The sequence below is a fragment of the Melanerpes formicivorus genome, unplaced genomic scaffold (genome assembly GCF_026170545.1).
Source record: "Melanerpes formicivorus ecotype bairdi unplaced genomic scaffold, bMelFor1.0.p_v2 SCAF_143, whole genome shotgun sequence".
NCBI classification, from domain to species: domain Eukaryota; kingdom Metazoa; phylum Chordata; class Aves; order Piciformes; family Picidae; genus Melanerpes; species Melanerpes formicivorus.
In genome coordinates this window covers 764,547-792,403 of record NW_027142495.1, presented here as the reverse complement: position 1 = coordinate 792,403, position 27,857 = coordinate 764,547, and the positions used below count along the sequence as shown (strand labels likewise).

Here is a 27,857-nt window from a genome sequence, read left to right as displayed (position 1 = left end):
CCCTGGAGGTGTTTAAGACCAGGCTGGACGAGGCTCTGTCCAGCCTGATCTAGTGTGGGGTGTCCCTGCCCATGGCAGGGGGGTTGGAACTAGATGATCCTTCTGGTCCCTTCCAACCCTGACTGATACTATGATACCTGGGAGTGCTGGTGGACAAGTTCACTGGGAGCCAGCAACGTGCCCTTGTGGCCAGGAAGGACAATGGCATCCTGAAATGCATGAAGAAGAGAGTGACCAGCAGGTTGAGGGAGGTTCTCCTCCCCCTCTACTATGCCCTAGTCAGGCCAAGTCTGGAATATTGCATTCAATTCTGAGCTCTCCGGTTTAAGAGAGACAGAGAGTCCAATGGAGGGCTAGAGTCTGATGGGGGCCTACAAAGATGATGAAGAGAATGGAGAAAGTCTTTAAGATTGAAAGTCTTTAAGATTGAAAGTCTGAGAAACCTGGGGCTGTTTAGCCTGGAGAAGAGAAGACTAAGAGTAGACCTTCTCAATGATGATCAGTACCTAAATGTTGAGGGCCAAGAGGATGGGGCCAGATCCTTTCCAGTGGTGCCCAGCAATTGGACAAGAGGTAAAGGGTACAAACTGGAATCTGGGAGGTTCCATCTGAACATGAAGAAACACTTTGCTGTGATGGTGCCAGAGCCCTGGAGGAGGGTGCCCAGTGAGGTTGTGGAGTCTCCTTCTCTGGAGAGATTCCAAACCCACCTGAACATTTTGATGCTGGGCAATGTGCTTTGGGTGGCCCTGCTTTAGCAGCAGGGTTGGACTAGGTGATGTCCAGAGGTCCCTTCCAATCCCCACCACGCTGGAATTTTGTGATGTGATTCTCCACATTGTTCCATGACATTTGGCATGGACACAGCACAGGTAGGATACTACTGGCAGCCTTGACCCTTTCATGAGGCTCTCTGCAGAGATTCACACATTTCTATTATCTGTGCTGGCTCCTTTTTCTTCCTGCCATTTAGAAACTTGCTTAACACCACAATAACTATCCTAAGCCTTTATCCAAATTTGATTTGCTGGAACATTCTCCTCAATTATTTTTCATAAATGAAGCTGTAATTCCATAACATATTAGCTTAAACACCTGGAAAAGTGAGATAAGCTCATTTACCATGCATTTTACCAGCAATTGTTTTTTACACAATAGACTTTTTTCCTTTCTCTTTTTTTTTTTTTGCCTTTGGAAATCTGAATCTAGGTCACATCTGGTAGGCAAAAAGACTCCTTCTAAGCAATTTATTCACAAAGTGGGAAGCAGCTGATGATCACACCACTGGCACCCACATTTAATATCTGTTTAAATGAGATAACCAGTGCCTTACAGCAGCTACTGCCTTAGCTCTTCCAGCTTCTCCATTAAAAAAAAACAAACCAACATCATTTGTACTGTTTACTGTATAATGTGATGGAACGTCAAATCCATGTCTGATGAAATATCCATTTCCTCCTCTAAATGAGTTCAGGAAGAAAAATGCTGGTTAAGGAATTCAATACACTAAACTGATTTTACATTTTTTTTATGGACCCTCTGTTTTTACTTATTATTTATTTATTTGTTTGTTTTTTAATCAAATCATGACAGCATTCACCATTCAAGGCACCAGGCCAGAAGGTGGACACAGGTATTTATGGCTCACTTTCCTGCTGTAGCTTTTGGGAGAAGGAAGAGTGAAGCCTAAAAGTGTAATATATTAAGACCACTTTCCTATCTCACTGCCTGGGTTTCACAAAAGATTTTGAAAGCCTCAATTAGAGGACACAGTCTCAAGCTGTGCCAGGGGAAGTTTAGGCTTGAGGTGAGGAGAAAGTTCTTCACTGAGAGTTGTTCACCATTGGAATGGGCTGCCCGGGGAGGTGGTGGAGTCACCATCCCTGGAGGTGTTCAAGAGGGGATTGGTCATGATGCTTGGTGTCATGGTTTAGTCATGAGGTCTGTGGTGACAGGTTGGACTTGATGATCTTTGTGGTCTCTTCCAACCCTGGTGATTCTGTGATTAGATTTTACTTGTTTCTTCACCTTTTTATTTTTGGGGGAGGGAAGAAAGCAAATCAGTGATCAACTTACATGATCTGAAAAGGGCAATGAAGCCATTTCCTGTGTTTCTTCTAAGCTGTAACCAGAATCTTCTAAGATGATGCGTACCAAGTGCCCACAGTCATACTTTTGGCCTCCACCTTCAAAACTCTTTACCATGAGGAATGTTCCCTCCCTGGAGGTGTTCAAATCCAGGTTGGACAGTGCTTTGAGCAACCAAGTTTAGTAGTAGGTGCCCCTGCTCAAGGCACCTACTACTGGGGGTTGGAAATAGATGATCTTTAAGGTCCCTCCCAACCCATTCTATGATACTATGATTCTATGAATGCCAGAGAAAAACTGGGAATCCATACTGCTGCCAGAAGAGGTGATAACCTTTAATTAAAATACTTCTAGAGGTAACTGCAGGAACCAGGTTCTTTAGATAATTCTGGTCATGGTACTTTGTGTGAGTCAAAGATGATCTGCTGCCTGTGTCTGTGCCCAGTCCAAATAGAATATTAGCTCAACAGCAAGACACCCTGCTGCTAATAACCAATTCCAAAGTAGTATAATTCTTAGCACGAATAGAAGTTTTAGAATCTGGTTCTGTATTTTCTTCAATACAGACACATAAAATGCTGTCATAAACAGATCTTTTTGTATTTTCCTTCTGCCATATATAAAGAATTTAGACTGTATTATATATAAAATATTGCGCTATATATTGTATAACGTGCAATTATCTCTCTCTATATATATATACACCTATCTATCCCTATATAATCAACTCTATATTGATGCAATCTTCAAAGTGCTCAAAAGTGCAGCAGATTGGATGTTAGGAAGAAGTCTTCCCCGTGAGGGTGGTGAGACACTGGAACAGGTTGTCCAGGGAGGCGGTAGAAGCCCCATTGCTGGAGGTTTTTAAGGCCAGGCTAGATGTGGGTCTGAGCAACATGATCTAGTGTGAGGTGTCCCTGCCCATGACAGGGGGTGTTGGAAGTAGATGATCATCGAGGTCCCTTCCAACCCTGACAATTCTATGATTCTATGATTTAGAAGACATCTAGAGCATCTTCATGCTAAAGAAGCTATTGAGTTGAACTTGCAAACAGGAAGCACTGAATCAAGTGCCATGCAAAAGGTAAGACACGATAAAGACTTCACAGTCCTCTTTTAAATCTAAAACCCAGTAAAGGAAGAGTGCAAAGCAAGCAATGATCATTATGTTATTAGATGCAATTTCTAAGACTGGTTTCTTCCAAATTCAATTCTTCAATGAACAGTAGATCATTTTGGTTGGAAGAGACTTTAGAGATTGTCAAGCCCAACTCCTAACCCAGTACTGACAAGTGCACCACTAAACCATGTCCCTCAGCTCCATATTTGTATGGGGTTTTCATCTCTCCACAGAGCAGGATTCCACCACAGCCCTGGGCTTGACAACCTCTTTTGGGGAAGAAATTTTTCTTCATGTCCAACCTAAACCTCCCTTGTTGCAATTTGAGACCATTTCCTTTTGTTGTGTCACTTATTACTTGGGAGAAGAGACCAACCCCCACCTGACTCCAACCTCCTTTCAGGAGTTGTAGTGGGTAAGGTCTCCACTTTTTCCAGGCAAAACAACCCCAATTCCCTCAGCTGCTTCTCAGAAGACTTGAGCTGTAGACTCTTTACCAGATTTACTGCCCTGTTCCAGCACCTCAAGGTCCTCTTGAAGTGAGGGTCCCAAAAATGAATCTAACGTTTGAGGTGTGCTCTCACCAGTGCTTCCATGTACTTCGCAGACACACCGTGAAGCAGATAATACTAAACCTTCAAGTGCATTATCCACAATGAAAGCTGGCAGTTTACTTCTCTCTGTTTTCTGTCTGAGAAGCAGATTTTGATCCAGAGGAGTATTTGTCTCTCACCTCATAATTACTTCTTAACTGACTTTTAACCTATGGCCAGGCAGGCAATCACACTTGCACTATGGAGAGAAAGGTGAGCTGTGTGCTAGGGGACTGAGGCAGTTCAGGCTAGGAGTTGCAAAATCCATTTTTCCACTTGATAAACTGCAATTTCAATTGGCACTTTTAGTTGTCTTTATGCATTTTCAAGAGAGATTTGGGAAATTCCTATTGCAAGTCTTTAAAAAAAAGATGTTCTGGTTTCTCTTTTACTCTGCCATGCTGACACTGCTTCTCTTGAGTATCAAGAGATAGGATGAAAGGAAATGGCATAAAGTTGTGCCAGAGGAGGTTTGGATTGGCTATTAGGAAAGATTTCTTTACTTGAAAGAGTGGTCAGGCATTGGAACAGGCTGCCTAGGGAGGTGGTGGAGTCACTGTCCCTATAATTGTTAAAAAATGTGTAGACACGGCACTTAGGGACATGGTGTCATGACCATGGTGTTCTGAGGCTGATGGTTGCAATCCATGACCCGTAGGTCTTTTCTATGACCTCTAAAGGTCTTGTCCATCTGGAACATTTCCATGATTCTGTGACATGTACTAAAAGTGTTGAGTGAAATATAAGCTTTCTTTGTTAACTTGTGTCGTGACATAATCGTTCTGGTGATTTATTCTATTTATTATTGTGGTTTTAACCCATTTTTCTGATATAGTAATCTTTAATTTCCTTGATCACCCTGGAGCTTTGAAAAATATAGAGCTACAAGATTGGTGGAGTTCTTACCTCCAGTTAAAAGACTGGGTTTTAGCAACAGATTACATATTGTTGCCAACAGCTGAGCTAACCCCACTGCATTTTCCTCACAGTACTGGACCTGGTCACTTATTTGTGGGTTATTTGTTCATTTTACCTTTAAGCTTTTGATTCTATCCTTGTACACTGAAACCTGACTTTAAACCTTTCACAATAACCCTGCGTCTGCTTTCCTGCTGAGACTGTCTGAGCTAGTGGACTAAGAATCAAGACCAAACTGATGGGTATATTGTGGTGTACCACTAGAAAGGCAACAGGTCAGCAAAGAGCAGTGAGTGCAGGACAGCTCAAGGGAGCTGATTCAAAAATGAAAGGGCATGGAAACTGTTTCCTGCCAGTTTAAAAAGGTGTTGACTTTGGAAAGTCCTTGCTTGATGAGAATAAAGCAGAGTGCTTCCTTCCCAGAGTTGAGAAGCAGAGATACACTTAAAGACAAACCCCAAGGTGCCACCAAACCCTGCAAAGCATTTCCACAGCCTTCCTGCATCAAATAAAGTATAAGACAGTAACATTGTTTGGTTACAGACCCTTAGCTACTTACTTTTCTGATTACCCCCAGTGATTCCAGTTTCCCTTTTACTTATTTACTGCCCTTTTTTTGTGGTTTTCCCTACAGCACCATTTAAAATGTGAAAAATCTGATTTTCCTTCACTTAGAAGAAATGGCATTCAGCTGGCCTGATTTATGACTTTCCCTCATGGCTCCCATTTTGTTTAGTACCTTGCAAGATCCAGTGATAATATTTTTAAGTAGCAGCCATGAAACACCTAAAGATTTAATTTCACCTATTTTTGACTCCCAGAACTTATTCCATCAACTTTTTCTTAATAATGCAATCTCCTTTTCTGAATTTTCATGATTACTCATCCACTTCTTGCCATCTTACCACCTGTTCAGACTGAGAATTATATTTTAGTTGCTAATATTTAGTGTTTGCTGTACTGTGAATTCTTAAATTACTTCAAGCAGTGAAATTTCTATTTCAGTACCATGGGTTAGAAGAGCAGGTAAAAAAATAATCCTCTCTCTCTTGAGAATATCCAGGTCTGGTATTAAGATCATAGCGATTATGACACTTCCTTGGGTGGGAAATTTCCCTTTCCTTTCTCACTCAGAAGGCACAAGCACTGTGTTACTGATCAACCTCCTAAATTCATAAAAAACTTTCTCCTGTGAGGTGGTTATGGATAAGGAAGCTTCATCAGAACTATCCCTCGTTGAAATGGAAGCTAAGACTAGTTGCTCAGTGAATGAGCCAAGCAAAATGCTGTTTTGGTTGGAAGAGACTTTCAAGATTGTCAAGTCCAACTGTTTAACCCAGCACTGCCAGATCACCACTAAACCATGTCCCGCGGCACTGCATCTACACATCTTTAAAATTCCTCCAGGGGTGGGGACTCCAGAGCTTCCCCAGACAGCCTGTTTCAGGGATTGACAACCCTTTCAGTGAAGAATTTTCTTCTAATATCCAACCCAAACCTCCACTGGTGCAACTTGAGCCTGTTTCCTCTTGTCCTATTGATTGTTCACTGGGAATAGAATAGAATGGAATAGAATAGAATAGAATGGAATAGAATAGAATAGAATAGAATAGAATAGAATAGAATAGAATAGAGTAGAGTAGAGTAGAGTAGAATAGAATAGAAGTAGAGTAGAGTAGAGTAGCGTAGAGTAGAGTAGAGTAGAATAGACCAGACCAGACCAGACCAGGTTGGAAGAGACCTTCAAGATCATTGCTTCCAACCTATCATCCAACACCACCCAACAAACTAAACCATGCAACCAAGCACCCTGTCAAGTCTCCTCCTAAACACCTCCAATGATGGTGACTCCACCACCTCCCTGGGCAGCCCAATCCAATGGGCAATCACTCTCTCTGTGTAGAATTTCTTCCTAACCTCCAGCCTAAACCTCCCCTGCTGCAGCTTGAGACTGTGGAGAAGAGACTAACCACCGACTCCTTACAACCTCCTTTTAGAGAGTGGTAGAGAGCAAGAAGGTCTCTCCTCAGATTTGTTTTCTCCAGGCTAAACAACTCCAATTCCCACAGCTGCTCCTCACAAGACCTTTTTTCCAGACCCTTCACCAATGTCATTGCTCTTCTTTGACTTGACAGAGCTTGTATGGATGACAGCTATGGTCTTTTTAGGAAGGAAGTAAGGGCTCAAAAAAGATAAAGTTAGGAATTGCAGAAGTACTAAAAAGAAAGGGCTGGAATAAAATGCAGTGTGACACAGTCTCAAGCTGTGCCAGGATAGGTTTAGACTTGAGGTGAGGAGGAAGTTCTTCACCGAGCGAGTCATTCGTCATTGGAATGTGCTGCCCAGGGAGGTGGTGGAGTCGCCGTCCCTGGAGGCGTTCAAGAGGAAATTGGACGTGGCACTTGGTGCCATGGTCTAGTCATGGGGTCTGTGTTTATAGGTTGGACTTGATGATCCTCGAGGTCTCTTCCAACCTTAGTTATACTGTGATACTGTGATACTGTGAAAATAAGAAAGCACACAAAGATCTCTGTGCTATTTGTATGAAATAAGGTGTTCACAAGGGTAGGTCAAATCACTGAGTCACAGAATGGTAGAGGTTGGAAGGGTTCTCTGGAGATCACCTAGTCCAATTCCTCTTCTCAAATAGGTTAATTTAGAGCAGGTTGTACAAGGTCCTGTCTGTGCAGCTTTTGGAAGTCTCCAGAGAGGGAGACTCCACAACCTCATCAACAAATCAACAGGAATTCCAATCCTATATCTCAGACAGCAAAATACACCTGAATGGAAGAGTAGTGCAAAAAGTCCAGTGTCCCATAGAAGCTTCCTTAGCACTTCTAACCCACATCATCCCCAAGACTTCAGAAAAGTGTACCCTCATTGTAAAGGCTGCAGCAGCATTTTTGGTGTTATGAAAAAAGAAGCCAGTCCAAGATGCTTCTTATTTGAGTTCTGAGTTCATACCAGATGCCAGGATTTGTGGCTGCCTTGGAGAAGACCCAAAGCACATACACATTTGTAGATGAAATGAATTACCACCTTGGCTAGTCTGTTTATACTGTAAGTGACTGGCACTCACTCCTCATCTGCTAGCCAGCATGTATTCTGCTAACAAAGTCTTTGTTTTATTACTCCTGGTAAAACTCCAGCTATGGGAAAAAGTTCTCCCTCCCCTTCCTCATTGTTAGCTTTCAAATCAGCATTCCCAGCTCTCCTTCGAAGCTACACTGCTTTTCTGTCCATATGGCAGAAGTTAGGAGGTGGTGGTGTTGGGCAGGGTATAATTTGTGACAGAAGGTGGTTTTGATCAGTGGTGGTTTGTTGGGGTTTTGTTTTGTTTTGTTTTTTTTCACTTTTCCCTCTCTACTCCATGCCTTGAATATATTAGTTTTGTAAATCCCTCAGAGTAAGGGCTCCTTTAGTTCTCTTTTCAAAGCATTTAATTTTTTTTTGCTTTCTGTCCTTGGCTTCTTTTGGAATCACTCATGTATAAACTGCTTTTAGCATGGGGCAGGGATTATGTTTTCTTTCTGTTTTGTTGAGTGCAGGAGCCATTTAAGTGTTGAAATTGATGCATCCTGGTTTTATCCTATTTTCTCCTCCTACGATGTGCTGACACTCACTAAACATTGTCTTTGAATCAGTTTGAGAAAGAATCATACAACTGTTTTGACTGGAAAAGACCTCTAAGATTATTCAGTCCAACTGTCAACCTAAGACCAGCATGGGCATTAAACCATGTCCCAGAGTGCCATGTCTGCACATTTCTTGAACACTTCCAGGGATGGTGACTCCACCACCCCCCCGGGCAGCCTGTTCCAATGCCTGATCACTCAGTAAAGTATTTTTCCCTAATATCCAACCTAAATCTCCCCTGGCACAATTTCACAGTATCACAGTATCACTTAGGTTGGAAAGGACCTTGAGGATCATTGAGTCCAACCTATCAACACAGACCCCATGACTAGACCATGGCACCAAGTGCCACGTTCAATCTCCCCTTGAACATCTCCAGGGTCGATGACTCAACCACCTCCCTGGGCAACCCGTTCCAATGACGAATGACTCGCTCAGTGAAGAACTTCCTCCTCACCTTGAGTCTAAACCTCCCCTGCCATTTCCTCTTGTTCCATCACCTGATATTAGAGAAAAGAGACCAACTCACACCTCACTACAGTCTCCTATTGGGTAGCTGTAGAGTGCAATGAGGTCTCCCCTCAACCTCTTTTTATCCAGACTAAACAATCTGTTGCCTCAGTTGCTCCTCGCAAGACTTGTTCTCTAGGCAATTCATCAGCTTTGTTGCCCTTTCCTGGATGTGCTCCAGCAACAAAATGTTCTTCTTGTAGTGAGAGGCCCAAAACTGAACCCAATACTCAAGGTGTGATCTCACCAGGGCTGAGTATAGGGGCACAATCATTCTCTACTCCTGCTGGACACAATATTCCTGATCCAGGTGAGGATGTTGTTGGCCTTCATGGCCACCTGAGCACACTACTGTCTCAAACAGCACTTAGATTTCAGCAGGAGAGTGTCTTCCCTGTAATTTATGCTCATTGATGCAATATATATTGCTGTGTACAGATCTTCCTGGCCTAAAAAATACCTTCTGTACTTCTCATAACACAACCATGCTGATTTGGTACATTGTTTCTTTGGTGTTCTTGAAAAGGAGGGGGAAAAAAAAACCCAGCAAAAAACAGCCTTGTGAAGAAATCATTGTGAAGAAGAAGAGACCATCAAAATAAGGCTCTGCTGTGCAACAATAATTATGAATTATTAATTTTGTTTGTGATATTCTTTATGAAAATGTAAATATAGGCAACAAACAACTGCATGAAAAGAAATGCAAAGAACTCCTTCACTGATGAATATGACTCATTTAACTGCCTACCAAACCAACTGTATCTCTCACTGGTGGATGATTCATGTTGGTGCATGTGAGCAAAAAGATTTTTCCTGTTAAACATCTGTGTTTTGGGTTGTCAGGAATAATAACATTCATGCCTCAACCAAATAAAGTTCCCAGTTTGACACACATCTTTTGGTCTCACCACAATCTATTTCTTAACAGGAATTTAATCCAGGCTCCTCAGACAGGATTTTTCTGGAGATTGTGCTATTTAAAATAAGGACTTACAGGAAAACATGCTGCAAGCCCTGAGAAAAGAGTCATTTGTTCCTTTGCAATGAAACCATCGCCTTATGTCCTGGTTTGAGCTAGATCAGAACCAATTCTGGTCAGGGATTTGACCTCTCTCCCCAGTGTCTGCTCAGTGAGGGCACTTTCTCAAATTCAGAACAGGTTTACACAGCCAGTGGCTGCTTCAAGCACTGAGAATGCTGATGGGGAGAGTTACTGCCAAGGACTGGGCTGCAGAAAGGCTCTGGCTTAGAGGTGCTCCTGTGCACACCAAGGCCACTGCCCACCTTGGGCTGCAGGAAGTCAGAGGTGGCACCTGTGGGGTGGAGTGGACAGGACAAGAGAGCCTCAATTGACCAACAAGGGATTCCATTCCTTGGAGAGCATCTTCAGGAACAAGCTGAGGGATCACAAGGGTCAAGTCTCTTCTTCAATGACTGGTGTCCCAGGGGCACTTTGTCCCTTCTGCCTTCGAGCCTGATCCTTGTGCTCCTGAATCCAGTTCCAGAATTCAGCTCATGAATCTGGTTCCTGCTGCTGAAACCAGCCTGTAACTTCTCCAGTGCCTGCCCTTGGAATCAGTGGTGACAATGGTGACATCATTGCCATAGTGGTTTGGGTTGGATATTGGTTTGCATCTTTTTGTCTCTATTTCTTTGGATTGTTCTTCTTTCCAACCCAGATAAATAGTTTCTTTCCCAAAACATCAGTTTCTCTCCCTTCTTTCCTTTCTCTTCCATTTGGAAACACAGAGGGCATAATTGAGATCCTCTGGCACTCCTCTGATGGCCAGGCCAGACCTTGCTCTTGGCAATTTTTCTTATAGTTCTTCCTTTCCCCTTTTCTCTTGATCAAGGAGATTTAAATAACTAAAATTCATAAAATGAGATTCCTACTGGAGGAGATAAAGTGTAACTCCTCACTCTTTGATATCATTGAGACCATGAAGGGATGTTTAAAGCATGCTCAAAAGCTACACCACAGCCATAAATTATAGAGCATACCAACATGGTGTATTTCCTTCTTGCAAATAAACAATTTCCCAAGGAAAAAAAAAATCTATTTTTTGGAACTTTAAGCTTTAAAATGAACCTAGATGGTGCCCACACACACTTTAGTCTATTTTATGGAGAAAAAAAAGCCTGGCTATTGCATTACCAAAGAAGCTGACACAATGGTGCACATCACAGAACTCTATGTCAACACAGGAAAAGGTCATGGTGCTGTATGTGAACGACAGACCCCAATACTGAAATACAAGGCAGAATCCTCCTGACTGCTAGGAATAGAAGAAACTGGGCTTCTTTACCCAACTTGACAAATCAAACATCATATGACTTAATGAGATGCACATTTCTGATCAAGAAAGTTGGCTGGGGTGCAATGAGGACATACTTGCCTTACATTTTCTGCATACATGTAGGCCTCCTACTGTATAAGGATAAGGAGGTCTGAAAAAGAGGCCCCAACTGCTGGAACTGCAGCTGTCTCAGCACCTTGAAAGGCCGGGTTGGGTATCAGCTGATGCTATGCCAAAAAGGTCCCACTCGGAGCCACTGGAAGTGCAACAGCACTTTATAAATCTGATTTCTATGAAGCAGCAGCCCTGTATGTAAAATGCATGAAATTGGAAACCTTTATCCCTAAACCATTTGATTTTGTTTCTCTACATAACTTCAAGCCAACACTACTCAGAGCAGAAGAGTGACTCTCACAAATTAGCTCTAAGGAACTGAAAGCAATCAGTCCAGAATGATCATGCTCAGACAGAAAAACCTGTTCTAAGCAAGTCAGCACCAATTTCTAGCCACTCCTACAGAAACAGTAGATAGCTTATCATCACCCTCATCAAAGACATTTAAACTTAATCTGTCACTGAGGAGACCTCTGGTTGACTTTTCCAAGTTTACTACTGAACCTGTGCTGAAAAGCATCAAGCAATATCAGAAATCCCTGAAAGTTTATTTCAAGTATTGTGTAGAAACAGGAAAAGTGTGGATCTGAAGCCTGAAAAAGACTCTGCCTTCTTTAGGGGAGGTAAAATGTGGCTTTACTAGTACTCAGTTGGCCTCTACTAGGCAGAGGACATGCGAAGTCAGATCAGAGAAATGTTTCTGTAGCTGACCTACTCGGAGTGAAACTCAGCTACAGAACTCAATGTTCTTGGCATAGACAAGTACAACTGTTTTGTTTTCCATCTATGAATGCAAGGGATCACATCCAGCATGGGAACTGAGTAAGCTAAAGCTATGGGGAAGAAGTAGTGGAGTGAGGTACGGTCTTCTGATCTTCCTGACTTAACTACAAGAACATTAATGAGCAGTTCCAAATGTAAAGTCAGTGAGGACCAGGAAGAATGAAGCAGGGCAGAAAGATAATGCAGTAGAGGAATCCCAGTGGTAGATCCATGGCTGGCCTATGCTGCCACTGGCTCGTAGAGGAGGCTGACATTCCTGGTGTTTTCCACTACCAGCCCCCTTCCACTCTGTAACTCTTATGAGGGGTTATTCAAAAATCCTTCAAAACCAATTACACTCTCAGAATTTACTTATCATTACTCAATACCTACCTATTATAAAATCATACACTAATTTGGGTTAGAAGGGACCTTCAAAGGTGATCTAGTCCAGGGAGCAGGGACATCTTGAATGTGTGCAGAGAAGGGCAACAAGGCTGGTGAGAGGCCTCGAGCACAAGCCCTATGAGGGGAGGCTGAGGGAGCTGGGATTGTTTAGCCTGGAGAAGAGGAGGCTCAGGGGAGACCTTATTGCTGTCTACAACTACCTGAAGGGTGGTTGTAGCCAGGAGGGGGTTGGTCACTACTCCCAGGCAACCAGCACCAGAACAAGAGGACACAGTCTCAGGCTGTTCCAGGGGAAATTTAGGCTGGATGTGAGGAGAAAGTTCTTCACAGAGAGAGTTTTTAGCCATTGGAATGGGCTGCCCAGGGAGGCGGTGGAGTCACCATCCCTGGAGGTGTTCAAGAGGGGATTGGATGTGGCACTTGGTGCCATAGTTTAGTATGCATGAGGTCTTGGGTGACAGGTTGGACTTGATGATCTTTGGGGTCTCTTCCAACCTTATTGATTCTATTATTCTATGATCTTCAACTGGATCAGTAGCCCCATCTGCTCAGAGCCCCATCCAACATCACCCTGGAATGATTCCAGGGATGAGCAATGTACCACCTGAGTAATTCAAAGATAGATGAAAAGGTCAAAATGCATTTGTGATAAATGTATGAAAAGCAGAATAAAAGAGAACCTCCCTTCTTTTGTAAAACCTTTTCTAGAGTCAACACCGTTTTAGAGCAGGAAGGCTGGCTAGAGGAACTGGAAAAGAGGAAGCACAAGAAAGGAAAAATAAATCCACAGCATTCTAACTGTGTCTTTGTGCCAATACAGCACAGCAATTCTTTTGTTCACATTTCAGCAATGTTTACAGTGTTGCCAAAAAGCAATGTTGGATGAACCAAGGTTCTACTACTGGGACCAGAATAAAGTCCACCCCTGAACGGTTATCACTGATCCATATTTCAGGGTTGTTTTTTTGGTATATTTCCTGTATGTTTTAAGGGGTTACAGAAAACTCTTCATCTGTCCTATTTGATTAAGAATGCCTTAAACAGGCATTTTTCTAGTCGGTTCTTTTCATATCACTTTTAATTATCAACACATTTACTCACAACTGGAAGCTGATTCAATGACAGCAAACTGAAAAGTGCTAAATATAACCTTCAAAAAGCTTACACAAGATCACGCAATCACAGCATGGTAGGGCTTGGAAGGGACCTCTGGCAATCATCTAGTCCAACCCACAGCAGGTTGCCCAGGACCACAATGTCCAGGTAGTTTTGGAATCTTTCCAGAGAAGGTTACTTGACAATCTCTCCAGGCAGCTTACTCCAGGGCTCTGGCAACCTCACAGCAAAGAATCTTTTCCTCATGTTTAGATAGAACCTCCTGGGTTCCACTTTGTGCCTGTTGCCCTTTGTCCTGTCACTGGGCACCACTGAAAGATTCTGGCCCCAAACTCTTGCCCCCTATGCTTTAGATGAGAAGATTTCTCCCTCAGTCTGCTCTTTTCCAGTCTAAACTGCCCCACGTTTCTCAGCCTTTCTTCCTCACAAAGGTACTCCAGTTGCCTCAGCATCTTTGTAGCCCTCTGCTGGACTTCAGTAGTTCCTTGTCTCTCTTGAACTGAGGAGCCCAGAACTCGACCCAGTACTCCAGATGTGGCCTCACTAGGACAGAACATACTCGGAGGAGACGTTCCTTCGACCTGCTGGCTGTGTTCATCTTCATGCATCTCAGGACTTTGTTTGCCTTCTTGGCATGAGGGCACCTTTGGCTCCTGGGTGAGCTTGTCCATCAGCACTCCGAGGCATACTACTTGGAGCTGCTTTCCAGCTGGTCAACCTCTCACCTGTACTGGTGCAGGGAGTTATTCCTCTTCTGTGCAGGACCCTACACTTGCCCTTGTTGAACTTCATTAGGTTCCTCCCCACTCTCCACCTTGTCCAGGTCTTGCAGAGTGGCAGCAGAGCCTGACAGTGTCAACCACTCCTCCCAGTTTGGTATCATCAACCAACTTGCTGAGGGATCTACTTTCCTGCAGGTCAGTAATGAAGCTGTTAACTCCCCTGTGATGCAAACACCAGATTTGCATTTCCTAAGAACTTTGGGTTATTTTCCCCACAACTGGTCCCACGTTTTCTTGCAAATTAAAATTCTAATTGCTTAGCATTTTCTGAATACAGTCAATAACTACAGATGGGAAACATGGAAATTTGCAGGTTTTTTTGGATACTAATTATATCTCCGAGTTTCTCTCACTTCCCTTGTCTCTCCTTAATTTTTCATTGTGGTACATGCAAAACATATTCTGCTTTGAAAGCAAAAATCAGAGGTACATATCTTTTTTCTGCAGAAATGAAATGACACACTCCCTGACACACAACTATGCTCTAAAAAAAACCCAAACCAAACAACAAACCCAAAACCCTACTGCCTTGTTTTATACTCTCTGCTTCTCTGTAGATTGCTGCTGCTGAAAAATTTTTGGATTAGATGTGACATTGACCACTATTATCCAGATGGTAGTGAAGAATTCAGTTTAAGAGTTCATCCTGGTGGGTTCATTCATATTATTTTCATAACTGGGTTTCATGTTTCCATTCTCTGGAATGAGATTAAAGGAAAGTGTCTTCCCCTCCAATTCAGCCTCGAAGAGCTTCACAGATATCCTTGTGTTAAGATCACACATTACTGAGCAAATAGATGATTTTTTTAAGCTAGGCATTTCCCTATCAGTTGTGCACTTGAAGGCTGTAGCACAGCTCCTTCAATGTCTCAGTGTTTTATCTGTGGCAACCAATTTTTAAACTCCTTTGAATAAAAGAGAAGTAGTTTCTACAGTGCATAACACACCTAAGCAGGCTACTTGTCTTTCATAAAGAGTAGGGGAAAACTGATCTTCTAGATTGTGGGATGTTCTCCAGTTGTTCCTGTCCCAAGTCTGTAACATGGGTGATACCCATGTTGAAGCCATAACTTCTTGACCAATATCAAGGTTCAGAGCAGAACTGCTGATATGATTTCCTGCAGTTTATCCTCTCTGTTCTCCTAAACATAGAGTCAGAACTGTCAGGTCTGGAAGGGACCTCAAGGATCGTATGGTTCTACACCCCCTGCCATGAACAGGGACAATTTCCACTAGATCAGGTCACCCAGACTGGCCTTAAAACTTCCAGGGGTGGGGCTTCCCCCACCTCCCTAGACAACCTGTTCCAGTGTCTCACCACCCTTATGATGACAAACTTTTTCCTAATATCTAATCTAAATCTACCCTCCTCTAGTTTGGATCCGCAGAACAGGCTGCACAGGGAGGCAGTGGAGTCACCATCCTGGAGGTGTTCAAAAGCCATTTTGGGAAAATGGTTAATGGCCATGGTGGAATTTGTTTGATGATTGGACTCCACAATCTTAAAGGTCTCTTTCAACCAAAATGATTATGATTTCTGCATGATGGTTGTAAAGGTCTCTCTGTTCACAACCTGTTCTCCCCAATCCAGCCTGCCCATAGTAAGAGCTGCTGAATGGGAGAAGGTCCTAAACCCCTGATCAGAACCTCTAGCTTTTCTGAGATGACTTGAATACTTTCAGAACTTAAACTGATAATTCATCTTCAGAAAATCTTGTAGGAATTCCCATTACTGTAAAATATGGAGTACTTAATGTCACTAAGAGAATCACATTGGTAAATGACTTCTTATCAGCTCAGCTTCTCCATTGTATACATCTTTAAAGGGCTTGTATTTATGTGAGTTATTTCATCATGTGTGAATTGATATCAGCCTTACTTTAAGGCTGTCTTTGTCTGATTGTTTAACTTTGTCTCTTCTCCAGGTGCTCTGTGGAAAATGTACTCATGCTTAAAATCCTGGATGCTTTGGCTGCATTGTCTTAAAACAGAAAACCTGACATTTGTGCAAGGAAAAAAATAGAAGGAGGAAAAGGAAACAGAAGCTCCCATGGCACTCCTGTATCCTCTTAACATTTTCTTGTAACTATACTGTTTTATAGATGAAACTGTCACTGCAAAAATGACAAATCTAACACATAAAAGAACAAAAATGGGCAATAAATCATAAGTGACACTCCAGCCCATTGAAATGCATTCAGTCGGTGCAGCAGAAAGGAGGAAGATTTCCTCTTGCTTTGTATTCCGCCCAGCTGAGCAAGAGACCCAGAATCCTTGAACCATCAGTGCAGCAATCACTAGGGCCATCATGTAAAGCATGCTTAGAATTTAACTTCTGCAGCATCAGATCCATTCTCAGTCCTCTCTCCTTGTCACTTGGCCTTGAAACCTCATTGTAATATGGCTTTGATATTACACCATGGATAACTACCCACTGCTCCCCCTGATGTAAACACTGCTTAGACATAGCAAGAGAAGAATAAACCTCTAAAATGGTGGATTCAACCTGCAGATAGATGTACCTGCACATAGCTTTGTTATTACAGACAGCACTCTTGTCTCAACTAGGAAATGATGCAATTCAGGCTTGATGGGGCTCTCATGCTTGATGGGGCTCTCATGCTTGATGGGGCTCTTCAGACATAATGGGGCTCTGTGCAGCCTGACTTAGCTGGGGATGTCCCTGATTACTGCAAAGGACTTGGTCTGGATGAGCTTTAGAGGTCCCTTCCAAGCCAGTGCATTCTATGATTCTTTGAAATTGTGGGTTGTCCACTCCCCAAAATGACACTTCAAGTTACAGCATGTCAAAATACATCTAAATCAACATGATGTGGTTCAAGGATGAAGAAAAATGAATGTGAACGTCTGTCCAGTCTGCGTTTCTATACCTGAAATGCATTGGAAAAGACAAGAAACTCGATAAGTAGGAAAATATTCCTCCTCAAATTCATGCTCTTGGTTTTTGTGTTAATAAAGAAACTGTGTCCAGCATAAGTCTGGAGTAGATCCCTTGTCATTAAAATAAATAAATAAATAGATAAATAAATAAATAAATTCCAATGAGTTTGTGATTTAATCAATGATTTCAGCTGGCTTTTTTCACTCCTACAGTGGAATGACTGAGAACAGAATCTGACCCAGACTCCAGCAATAAATCTTGTGAGGCACTGAATACACACCTGAATAAATCTGTGCTTTTTATTATGCTTCTAACTTAATCAGGGGAGAAGAAACCAATTGGGGTTATTTTACGACTGCTTTTAGCTTGGTTGTAAAATATGCTGCTCAAGCAGACCTTAAGGTATGCAGAGTAAAAATCTTTTAAGCTTTAATGTTGCCACTTCTTCCCAGTTCTTAAATATCAGTTATTGTACAAAATTTCCAACATTCCCTGTTGTATCTGATTTGTACTGAGAATTTAATCTCTGAAGAGTGTACAACACAGAATCCTTCCTTCCAGCTGCATGGGTAATTAACAGTGGGTAGTAAAAAGGGTGTTCTATGGAAATCAGTCTTAATAATATCCAGTGAAGTAGTGGCTGCTCCACTACATCACAAATGGAAATACTTTAATTTAAATATAAGTAGCTCAGACATATTTCAACAATTAAGAAAATGCCTGAAAGAATGAACACCCTAATCATAATTCCAAGCATGATGTTTTATCAGAATGCAGACAGAACAAAATAGATGAGGGCCAAGTGAATACCAAATGTGGCCAATTTAAACCTATTACGTGGACTATCTCTGACAAACACTGAAGCACATTGCAAGTGATTTCAGGCTTTCTTAAAAGCAGGGATTGTAACTTTATAGTTAAGAATATATAGCCATTTGTGTATGAGATAGCTTTTTTGTTAACCTTTGACATGGTTTCAATCCTACTGTTTGTGAAAGCATGAAGATGCTATCATGAGGACTACCATCACAGAATCACATCATGGTGGATGTTGAAAGGGACCTCTCAAGATCATCTAGGACAACTCCCCAGGCATCACCCACAGCAGACTGCCCAAGATCACAATGTCTAGGTGGGTTTTGACTCTCTTCAGAGACAGACTCCACAACCTCTCTGGGCAGCTTGCTCCAGGGCTTGGGCATCCTCACAGCAAAGACGCTTCTCCTCATGTTCAGATGGAACTTCCTGGCTTTCAAATTGTGTCCCTTGTCTCTTGTCCTGTGACCAGGCACCACTGTAAAGAGTTTGGACTCATCTGCTTGCCCCCTAACCTTTAACTACTGATGAACATTGATGAGATTCCTTCTCACTCTGCTCCTCTGCAGGCTTAACAGCCCCAGATCTCACAGCTTTTCCTCCTCACAGAGATGCTCCAGTCCCCTTGGCATCTATGTAGCCTGTTAGATGCTTTCCAGTAGTTCCTTGTCCCTCTTGTACTGGGAAGCCCAGAATTTGACCCAGTACTCCAGATGTAGTCTGACTAGCACAGCATAGAGAGGGAGAAGAATCTCTCTTTACCTGCTGGTCACACTTTTCTTCATGCATCCCAGGACACCATTGACCTTCTTGTCTACAGGAACACAATCTGTGCTCATGGTGAACACTGTCAATTCTGCCTTCTATCCCAATCTATGCATTCCTGAATCCAGTTTCAGAATCCAGCACCTGAATCAGGTCCCTGTCTGCCACTGAATCCAGTGTGGGACTTTCCCACTCCCTGACCCCAGCATCAGTGGTGACATACTGGTTTTACATATTGGTTTGTATCTCTTTTTCTCTGTTTCATTGGATTGTTCTTCTTTCCACCACAACTGATTTACTTCATTTCCAAACTCATCAGCTTCTCTTCCTTATTCCATTTTCCTTCCCTTTGGGAAAGGAGAGTGGTTCATAAAGAGCCTCTGGCACTTGTCTGATGAGATGGCCCAGTCCCAACTCTTTAGAATGAGAAAAGGGTGGTTAGAATGTGCATCATTTTGTTCCTTATGTCCACTTCAGCTCATATAAACCTCCTAGAAGATGTTTGGATTTCTCATGGATACTGCAGATACCATTTCTGCTGTACTGACCTGAAGTCCAAAAGTCTACCTAAGGGACCCCTACACAGTATGTCTCTGCAGAAATATTCCTTTTGCTACCATGAGACCAGTCATGGGGTGGGTGAAGTTTTTCGCTCCATAATGCAGCTGTGACAGCTGAGGAGGAGGAATATGCTTCTCTCCTTTAGGTCACACAGTCTTTCAAACTGTGAGATGGGTTTGCAAGAATGATGAGAGTTGCAGAGGCTTTTTGATACCTTTCATGAATAGCCATAGATGCTGTTTGAGGTCTAACTTGAGTCTTTTCCCCTATAAAAATTAGTTTCTGGTAGAAGAGATTTTTCTGTTCTGGCAGAACAGAAATTAAAGTTATAGACCTGACAAAAAACCACAGAGTACCAATTCTATGAACTACCAGTGACAAAGCAACAAGTACTTCACTAGCTGTCCTAGAATCATAGAATTGTCAGGCTTGGAAGGGACCTCAAGGATCATCTAGTTCCAACCTCCTTGCCAAGGGCAGGGACACTTCACGCTAGATCAGGTTGCTCAGAGCCACATCCAGCCTGGCCTTAAAAACCTCCAGCAATGGGTCTTCTGCCACCTCCCTGGGCAACCTGTTCCAGTGTCTCACCACCCTCATGGGGAAGAATTTCTTCCTAACATCTAATCTGAATCTACCCATTTCTAGCTTTGTTCCATTCCCCCCTTGTTCTATCACTACCTGACACCCCAAAAAGTCCCTCCCCATCTTTCTTGCAGGTCCCCTGCAGATACTGGAAGGCCACAATAAGGTCACCTCAGAGCCTTCTCTTCTCCAGACTGAATAGCCCCAACTCTCTCAAACTGTCATTATAGGAGAGGAGCTCCAGTCCTCTGATCATACTCATGACTTCTCTGGACATGTTCCAGACATCCATATCCTTCTTGTAATAGGGGCTCCAGTCCTACACTACATCTCCAGTGGTTCCTATCGTCATCCAGATTTGCATTATAAAATGAAGAGCAGAAATACATCTAATTCTCCATATGGGAAAGTACATAATCTTAGTTATAGAAGCATAGAATTGTTTTGAACAGAGCTTGAAGCTCATCAAGTCCAAGCAAACCTTGTGATAAGAAAATCAAAACTAGTTGAAGTTGAAGGATACGAAACAGTTATTCTTTGTCTCTTTAAAGGTGTATTTGTATTCTCAATTTAAAAAATAGTTGGGCTATAAAACTCTATGTAGACAGAGCTTCTGAGAAGCAACACTAACCATGAGCTAGTCCATCCTGGTACCATCTAAACATGTTATTCTGGTTAGTTCCTATGTTAGTATATAACACAAGCAACAATTTTGTCTTGATTGACATGGGAAATTTGGCATTGTGGACCACTCAGCTTTGTAACTAGAATGCATAACCTGGGATTAAAAGCTATAGTAGATGTGTCACTGATCCTCTTATCTTAAGCTGAAGAATTTAATTGTCTCTTATTGACTATAGTGGTATCCAGATCTGAAGTCCTCCTACTTAGGCACCCTGGCAGCAACATTTCCATGCTTCCTGAGGAACTCTGCCAGTATTCCTGAAAAAGGCAATGATTTTATCACATACTGAATGGTGATGGACTAGGCCTAACTTCCTGTGTTACGTATCCCACAAAACTCACTTTAGCTTCTACTGTTTTTAATGCTTTTGCTTCTGTTTGAAAATAATAAGATTTCCAAATCCCTTAAAAGGCTTTAGACATGTGTTTGTCTTCTGACAAAATGAGTCTTTTCCCCAAGATCATGAATATTGTCCGAAATGGCCTTCAGGACACATACAGCCTAACAATGGGCTCAAGTGCTGAGTTTACTTTGCCAATTCAACTTAAAAACCTTACAGTCTTTTTTCCCTTCATATACCACATACTTCATTGCTATGTTTTAATCCTAGGACTCAACTATGACATTTGAAAGAAATCAATTTTATTTCTTTAATTTTTTTGTGTACTGAAATGTTGCCAGAAAATATGATCCTCCCAACATTCTGCATGAAAATGAAATCCATTAATCCAAGACCTTTGTCCTAACTTAGACATGCAGCTCATGAACTTAAATTGTCTTGAAATTCAAGTGTCTAAACCTAACAGCACAGAAAAATAATAAACAAGCACACAAATACTTATCTATATTCAAACTAACATTCAATTTATGGATAGAGCAAGACTAGATCTCATCAAAACACTGAGCTTGAAGGAACATTTCACAGATCACACACACAATGGGCACATGCAGCGGAGTTGGACATACAGATGTGTGTCTACATTTTGGTGCCAAGCACACGATTTTAATTGAATGGGGCTGCAGAAAAATCAAGAAACAGAACAGAAACTTTCAACATAGAAAACTATTTATGAGCAGAGAATGAAGAAACCATCAAGGAAAAGGAGCCAAAGGAAATGAGAGAGGATGGGCATGATGAGTTGTCTGTACTTGAACATCTGACCTGTTAGTTGGTCGTCGCCTGCAGCAGGGGCGATGCGAATGTATGGTGTTGTAAGCTGAGTCACGATTATCGCAGCTAAGGCAAAGGAAGATTTCCAGGTCAGCATGCATGAGGGAAAAAAAAGCCAGACTGAAGCTAGGCCAGCAAGAAGAATCTTGATCAATTGTTTATTGTCTGCACTTGTCATAAAAAAACCCACAGAACCAAACAAAAAAACAACCCCAAAAAAACCTCTCACAACTTTGCTTTTCATCTTGAGTTGTTAGTTTGGTTATTCTGCAAATTAATAAGCTTTTGTATGTGACTTTCATTCAGGAAGAGGACTCAAAGCACATTATTTACATATAATGTAATAGTGGAGACTCTTTGGCTATGCAAGTCACAGCACTGAGCTTTCTAAGTCAAAATTAATTGTCATCCATACTCTAGTGTTAACTCCTCCAGGTAATTTGAGCTAGTTTCACAATTTGTTTTCCTGCTTCATAATAGCACATTTTTCCTTCTGAAAGATAATTTTCATGTGAGCTATTTTTTATCTAGTTAAGATGAATTTTTCTTGTACCTACTTGTCTCGTTGCTCTTAAAACACATAACACTACACATACACTTAACTTCCAGCGCATGGGGAATGACCACTGTAAGCTGGCATGCTTTTAGTTAGCTATCTACATAAGTTCTGAAGGCTGACTTTCAAGTCCACATTTTGCCACTAAGACAAGAAAAAGATACAGAAACTGATTTTGTGTGTGTGTGTGTGTGAGTGTGCCTGAAGTATTAAGGTTTTTCTATCAGAAGTGTAACAATCACTGGCTGGTACAGACAACTATTAACTCATCTCACATTAATAAAATTAATATTTCTTTGTTTGCCAGCAGTTCTATATTGCCTCTAAATGGTTAAGCACAGCATGCTACATACATATTAAGGGATATTAAAAAAAAACAAGTCTAAAAAATTAAAAGGTCAGATCCAACATGATGCAGCTGGAGAATGATGCAAAGGAAAAAATATTGGAAAATTAAGGACAAAATTATATGAACGATCGCTCATTTACATAGAACAGCCTGGGTGCGATTAGGAGTGTGGCGACGAGTGAGGAAAATAGATCATCTACCATCTGCAGACAATTAAACTCAAAACTGCTGCTGCATAATATTTGGAAAGATCCCTCTGCAACACTGAAATTCAGTGTTGATAGTAGCTGCTAGAGCGCTGTTGCTATTCGATTTGAAATATTATAATATCCCTTTCTCTCTCATAATTAATGAAAGCCTTCCAATATTGCAAAATTAGAACAATGATGTCTCCCCCTTGAGAACTGAGTTCCTAGGAGATAACCAAGATGTTTCTATCCAGACAGTGTTGTAAGTAGAAGCTGGAAACAGAGTCTTAATATAAATCACCAATCACCACAAAGCTGATAGCAATAAACTTGGAGGAGTTTTGGAAGGTTTTCAGCTTCGTCTGCTGAGATTTTAGAGTCATTTAGGTTGCAGAATGAGTAGGTATATGAAAACCATATTTCAAGCAAAATATGACAACCTTCATTACCACTGGCACAAAAACCTCTTCATGACTTTTGTTTGTTTGTTTGTTTAATTATCTTGTCAAAAATAATGGGGGAGGAAGCCCTGAGATCTCCACATTTGTATAGACACCAAATAGTCACTGAGGTCCTAGAAGCCTTTCTCTAGGGAAAACTAAGATGAGAAGACTGCATTACAAGAGCATGTTGCCTGATTCTTCTAGCAAAGACAGTAGCAAAGACTTCAGCAGAAGCAGGAAAGGAACTTTCAGTTCTACAAAGTCCAGTATTCTGATACTAAATTACACTTAAAATCATTGCAGTCAGAATTTTTATATGATCTCTAGACGACTACATTTAACAAAGGTCTCATCTGTGAAAAGGTAATGGTCATAATCTAAGACCATTTAAAAAAATGTTACCTACTGAGTTTGTTGAAAATATACTTGATGGAATGAGAATATATCTGTTGCACCTGTCTCTGATCCAGCAACACAGTTTTGCATGTACCAGTTGAGCACATGCTGGACGGTAAGCACCTGCATTATCATAGAATCATAGAAAGGGTTGAGTTGGAAGGAACTTCAAAGATCATTTCAAGAGATGATCATCTCAAGATCATCAAAGATATCTCAAAGATCATCTCAAGAGAGATGAGGATATGCTGAAGAGAGTCAAATTGATAGTTATGAGGATGATTGTGAGGCTTGAAAGCCTCTCCTGTGAAGAAAGCCTGAGTCTGGGGCTGTTCGGTCTGGAGAAGAGAAGGCTGAGAGGGGTCTTATCAATGTCTATAAATATCCGAGGGATGGGTGCCAGGATTAAGGTGATGGTCTCTTTTCGGTGGTGCCCAATGATAAGACAAGGAACAATGGCTGCAAGCTAGAACACAGGAGGTTCCACCTCAACATGAGGAGACAGTTGTTTACTGTGAGAGTGACAGAGCCCTGGAACAGGCTGCCCAGAGAGGCTGTGGAGTCTCCTTCTCTGGAGACTCTCAAAACCCACCTGGATGCATTCTTGTGCAGCCTACCCTAGGTGATCTTGCTTTGGCAGGGGTTTTGGACTAGATGATCTCTAGAAGTTCCTTTCAACCCCTAATATTCTGTGATTCTGTGATTCACTGATCTAGTTCCATCCCAGCATGGTAGGGATTGGAAGGGACCCCTGGATAACATTTAGTCCAAACCCTTGTTAATGCAGGGTCAACTAGAATAGGTTCTCCAGGATCATGCTCAGGAGAATTCTGAATCTCTCCAGAGAAGTACATTCCACAATATTTCTGGGCAGCTTGTTCAGAAGATAGTACCAGTTTTATAAATGAATGACCTAAAGCACATCGATTCACCTTTAAAAAACACAAAATGTGAACTTTTGAAGAAAAGGGGAAGCCCAAAACACAAACATTTCAGAAATGTTATTAGTGTCTGAAAACTGGATTTGTACTGGAGAGCATTTGCAATCTTATTTGTCAGAAGCATTGTGATAAATAGATGGACACATGATGGAGCTTAAGCAGCTTATTTTCCTGTGCTTATACTGAAGACAAATCTTCTGACCCATAGACAATAAGGGTTTTGCCCTTTTCACTATGCTGTTTCCATCTATATGTGACAGGGCACAGAAGTCTGCTTTTCTACAGCACAAGTCTTCTGAGGAGTGGACCTGATGAGTGGATGAAGTAGCTAGAGTGTTTAGCCTGGAGTTAAGGAGGCTGAGGGGGACCTTCTTGATCTCTGCAGGTACCTGAAAGGGACTTGGAGCAAGGTGGGGGTTGGTCTCCTCTCCCAAAGAACAAGAGTTAGGACAAGAGGAAATGGCCTTAAGATGCACCAGGGGAGGTTTAAGTTGGACTTGGGGAAAATTTCTTCTTCAAAAGGGTTGTCAAGCTCTGGAATGGGCTGCCCAAAGCAGAGGTGAAGTCACCATCCCTGAAAAGATTTAAAATGCATACAGATGTAGTGCTGAAGGGCATGGTTAATAGTGCTGGCAGTGCTGGGCATAACTGTTGGTCCTGACAATCTCACAGGTCTCTCCCAACCAAACGATTCTGTTATTCTCTCAAGTTAGAGCTATTACAATATGTCATGGTCTCCATTGTATTTTTATAAATTAACAGAATTTAAAACTATAATGCAGATATTCAGTCTGTAAGGATGGAAATCAAAGATCTGCAGAAGACCTCCAAGAAAGTTTTGCACCAGGGACTGCAAATGCCATCAGGGACGCCTCTGGTTTTCAAGTCTTCCCAATAGCAACTCTCCTTATTCTGTAGGCTTCACAAAGGTATTATAAAGAATCTTTCTACATGCCTTCAAACCAAAAATGTGTGGAGATGTGTTTAAAATAAAAGCTCCATTTCTCACATCTCTATTGCCAAATGGGTTAGCTCAAAGTATCCTGTTGCTATGGGAGCCATTCCAATCCATAAAGTTATTCTCACTTCTCAAATGAGACATTGAGATTTTTTCAGTCTGTCAAGTAGTTGAAATAGTTGAACATCCATTAGTGATTAGGAATGCAGATCTTCAAATAATTTAAAATCCATTCCTATTATTACCTGTTCGGATTTCTGAGGTAGTATAGTGCACTCCTGGTATCACTGAAGCTACTTGGAAAGCAACAGCATTAGTTTCCTGATGAACCTGGAATGAATTTCTCATCTTGCATTTTGCTTTAGTTATTTGGAGACCTTATGATGGCCTTTCAGTACTTAAAGGGGCTTGAAAGAAAGATAGGGACAACCTTTTTATCAGGGCCTGTTGTGATAGGACAAGGGGTGATGGTTTTAAACTAAAAAAGGGGAGATTCAGACTGGATAGAAATAAGACACTTGCCTAGGATGCCTAGGGAGGTGGTAGATGCTCCATCCTTGGAAACACTCCAGGTCAGGTTGGATGGGGCTCTGAGCAACCTGATCTAGTTGTTCCTGGTTAGTATCGGGGAGCTGAACTAGATGACCTTTATAGGTCTCTCCCAATCCAAGATGCTCTTTGATTCTGTGATTTTAAAATTGTCTATGCTTTAGTGAGCAGATAGCTAATAAATTAGAAATAAATCTGCCTTAAAAGACAAACAAACTAGGAACAAGTTCAAAAAGTCATAAAAAAGAAGAAAAAATAAAGTATTTGTCACTTTAGGGAGAAGCCAGCCTTGCAAAAGAGGCAACTATGTGCTAGAATTTCTGTTACTTTTAAATAGTGAGATTTTCCTTCCTCATGTCTAAATTTAGAGAGGGTGATGGTGACTTTGGAGTGATCCAAAACCTTCTTGGATGCTGTTCTGTGCAACCTGCTCTAGATGAACCTGCTCTGGCAGGAGTGTTTGACTAGATTATCTCCAGAGGTCCCTTCCACCCTTTGTCCTGTGATTCTGTGAATTGTGAAGTCTATGTATGAAGGAAACAATGGGATCAGTTAACTTAGTGATATTCACCATGAGACATACAGAGAGAGATGTGATGCTGAGGGTCTTGGTTTAGCACCAGCATTAGTAGAGTGAGGTAATGGTTGGGCTCAATGATCTTAACGATTCTATGATATGCCATAAGGAATACTCTTAGCAGGTGCCCAAACTACACAGTGTTAATACCTGCTCCTACTCCTAGCAGTACTTTCTCTATCTCCAAATAATCATACTAACCCATCACTTCTTTTCCAGGCTTTGAAGTTGCCACCAGCCAGAGGTACTAACAAGGTGAGAATACAAAGATAACTACAGACAGGTCCTAGCCTCCAAAGCAACACACATCAGCAGCATTCTTATCTTTCCCTGTTTGGGGCTCAAACCTGTAGCTATCGCTGCTTCAATTATACAAACCTGCATCATGTTAGCATCATGTGCTGACAGCCCTGTAAAGATAGAGGATCTGTACTGTGAAAATGAAGAAAGTGATTTCTCCACTTTTCCTTTTACAAAGAAAATAAGGTAAGATAATTGCTTAGGAGTAAGGGACAATTTTTCACTGTAGATATACAAGCAGCTAGCACCCACCCTGCAATTGGTAATTTTACATCTCTATTACATTTAGCCCAAAACATTTACTGTGAGATCATATAAAAAAACCCACAGGATATATATATTTTAAGAACCTTGTGTTTAAGTAGACAGCTACAAATGACTAATACAATAATTAGGACAAACAAACAAACAAAGAAACAAACAAACTTCCTAAGTCTCAGCCAGAGATGCAAATGAAGCATTGGAAATTCTGTAATAGGTTCAGCAGTGCCTTTTAGAAATAAGAAATACATTCTTCAGGTTTGCAAAGACCACGTAAAGGAAAGGTCAGCAAGCTGAAATACAGAATACATGATATAATACAAACATACCTTTTGTGGCTACCCTGACGCAGTCGATTTTGGTTTCCTGTGTCAAATAAAGAGGAAAAAGGTCACACTTTGTGTTTCGAAGCAAAGAAAGTCATCCATGATTCTATTCTTAAAAACACTGATAAAAATGTCAGGGAAGTGCCCATTTCATGTGGCTTGTTACTTATTTAACTGCTTATTA

At 41.6% G+C, this 27,857-nt stretch overlaps 1 protein-coding gene across 1 annotated transcript in view; it reads right to left on the bottom strand.

Moving 5' to 3' along the window:
* Window positions 1-27,857, bottom strand: part of LOC137456940 (receptor-type tyrosine-protein phosphatase mu-like) — a 463,121-nt gene that overhangs the window by 123,983 nt on the left and 311,281 nt on the right. Inside the window, exons 13-14 of the mRNA XM_068168616.1 lie at window positions 27,677-27,713; window positions 21,821-21,895 (exon numbers count right to left, since the gene is read on the bottom strand). Coding sequence (XP_068024717.1) covers window positions 21,821-21,895; window positions 27,677-27,713 — 112 coding nt within the window. The remainder of the gene's footprint in view (window positions 1-21,820; window positions 21,896-27,676; window positions 27,714-27,857) is intronic.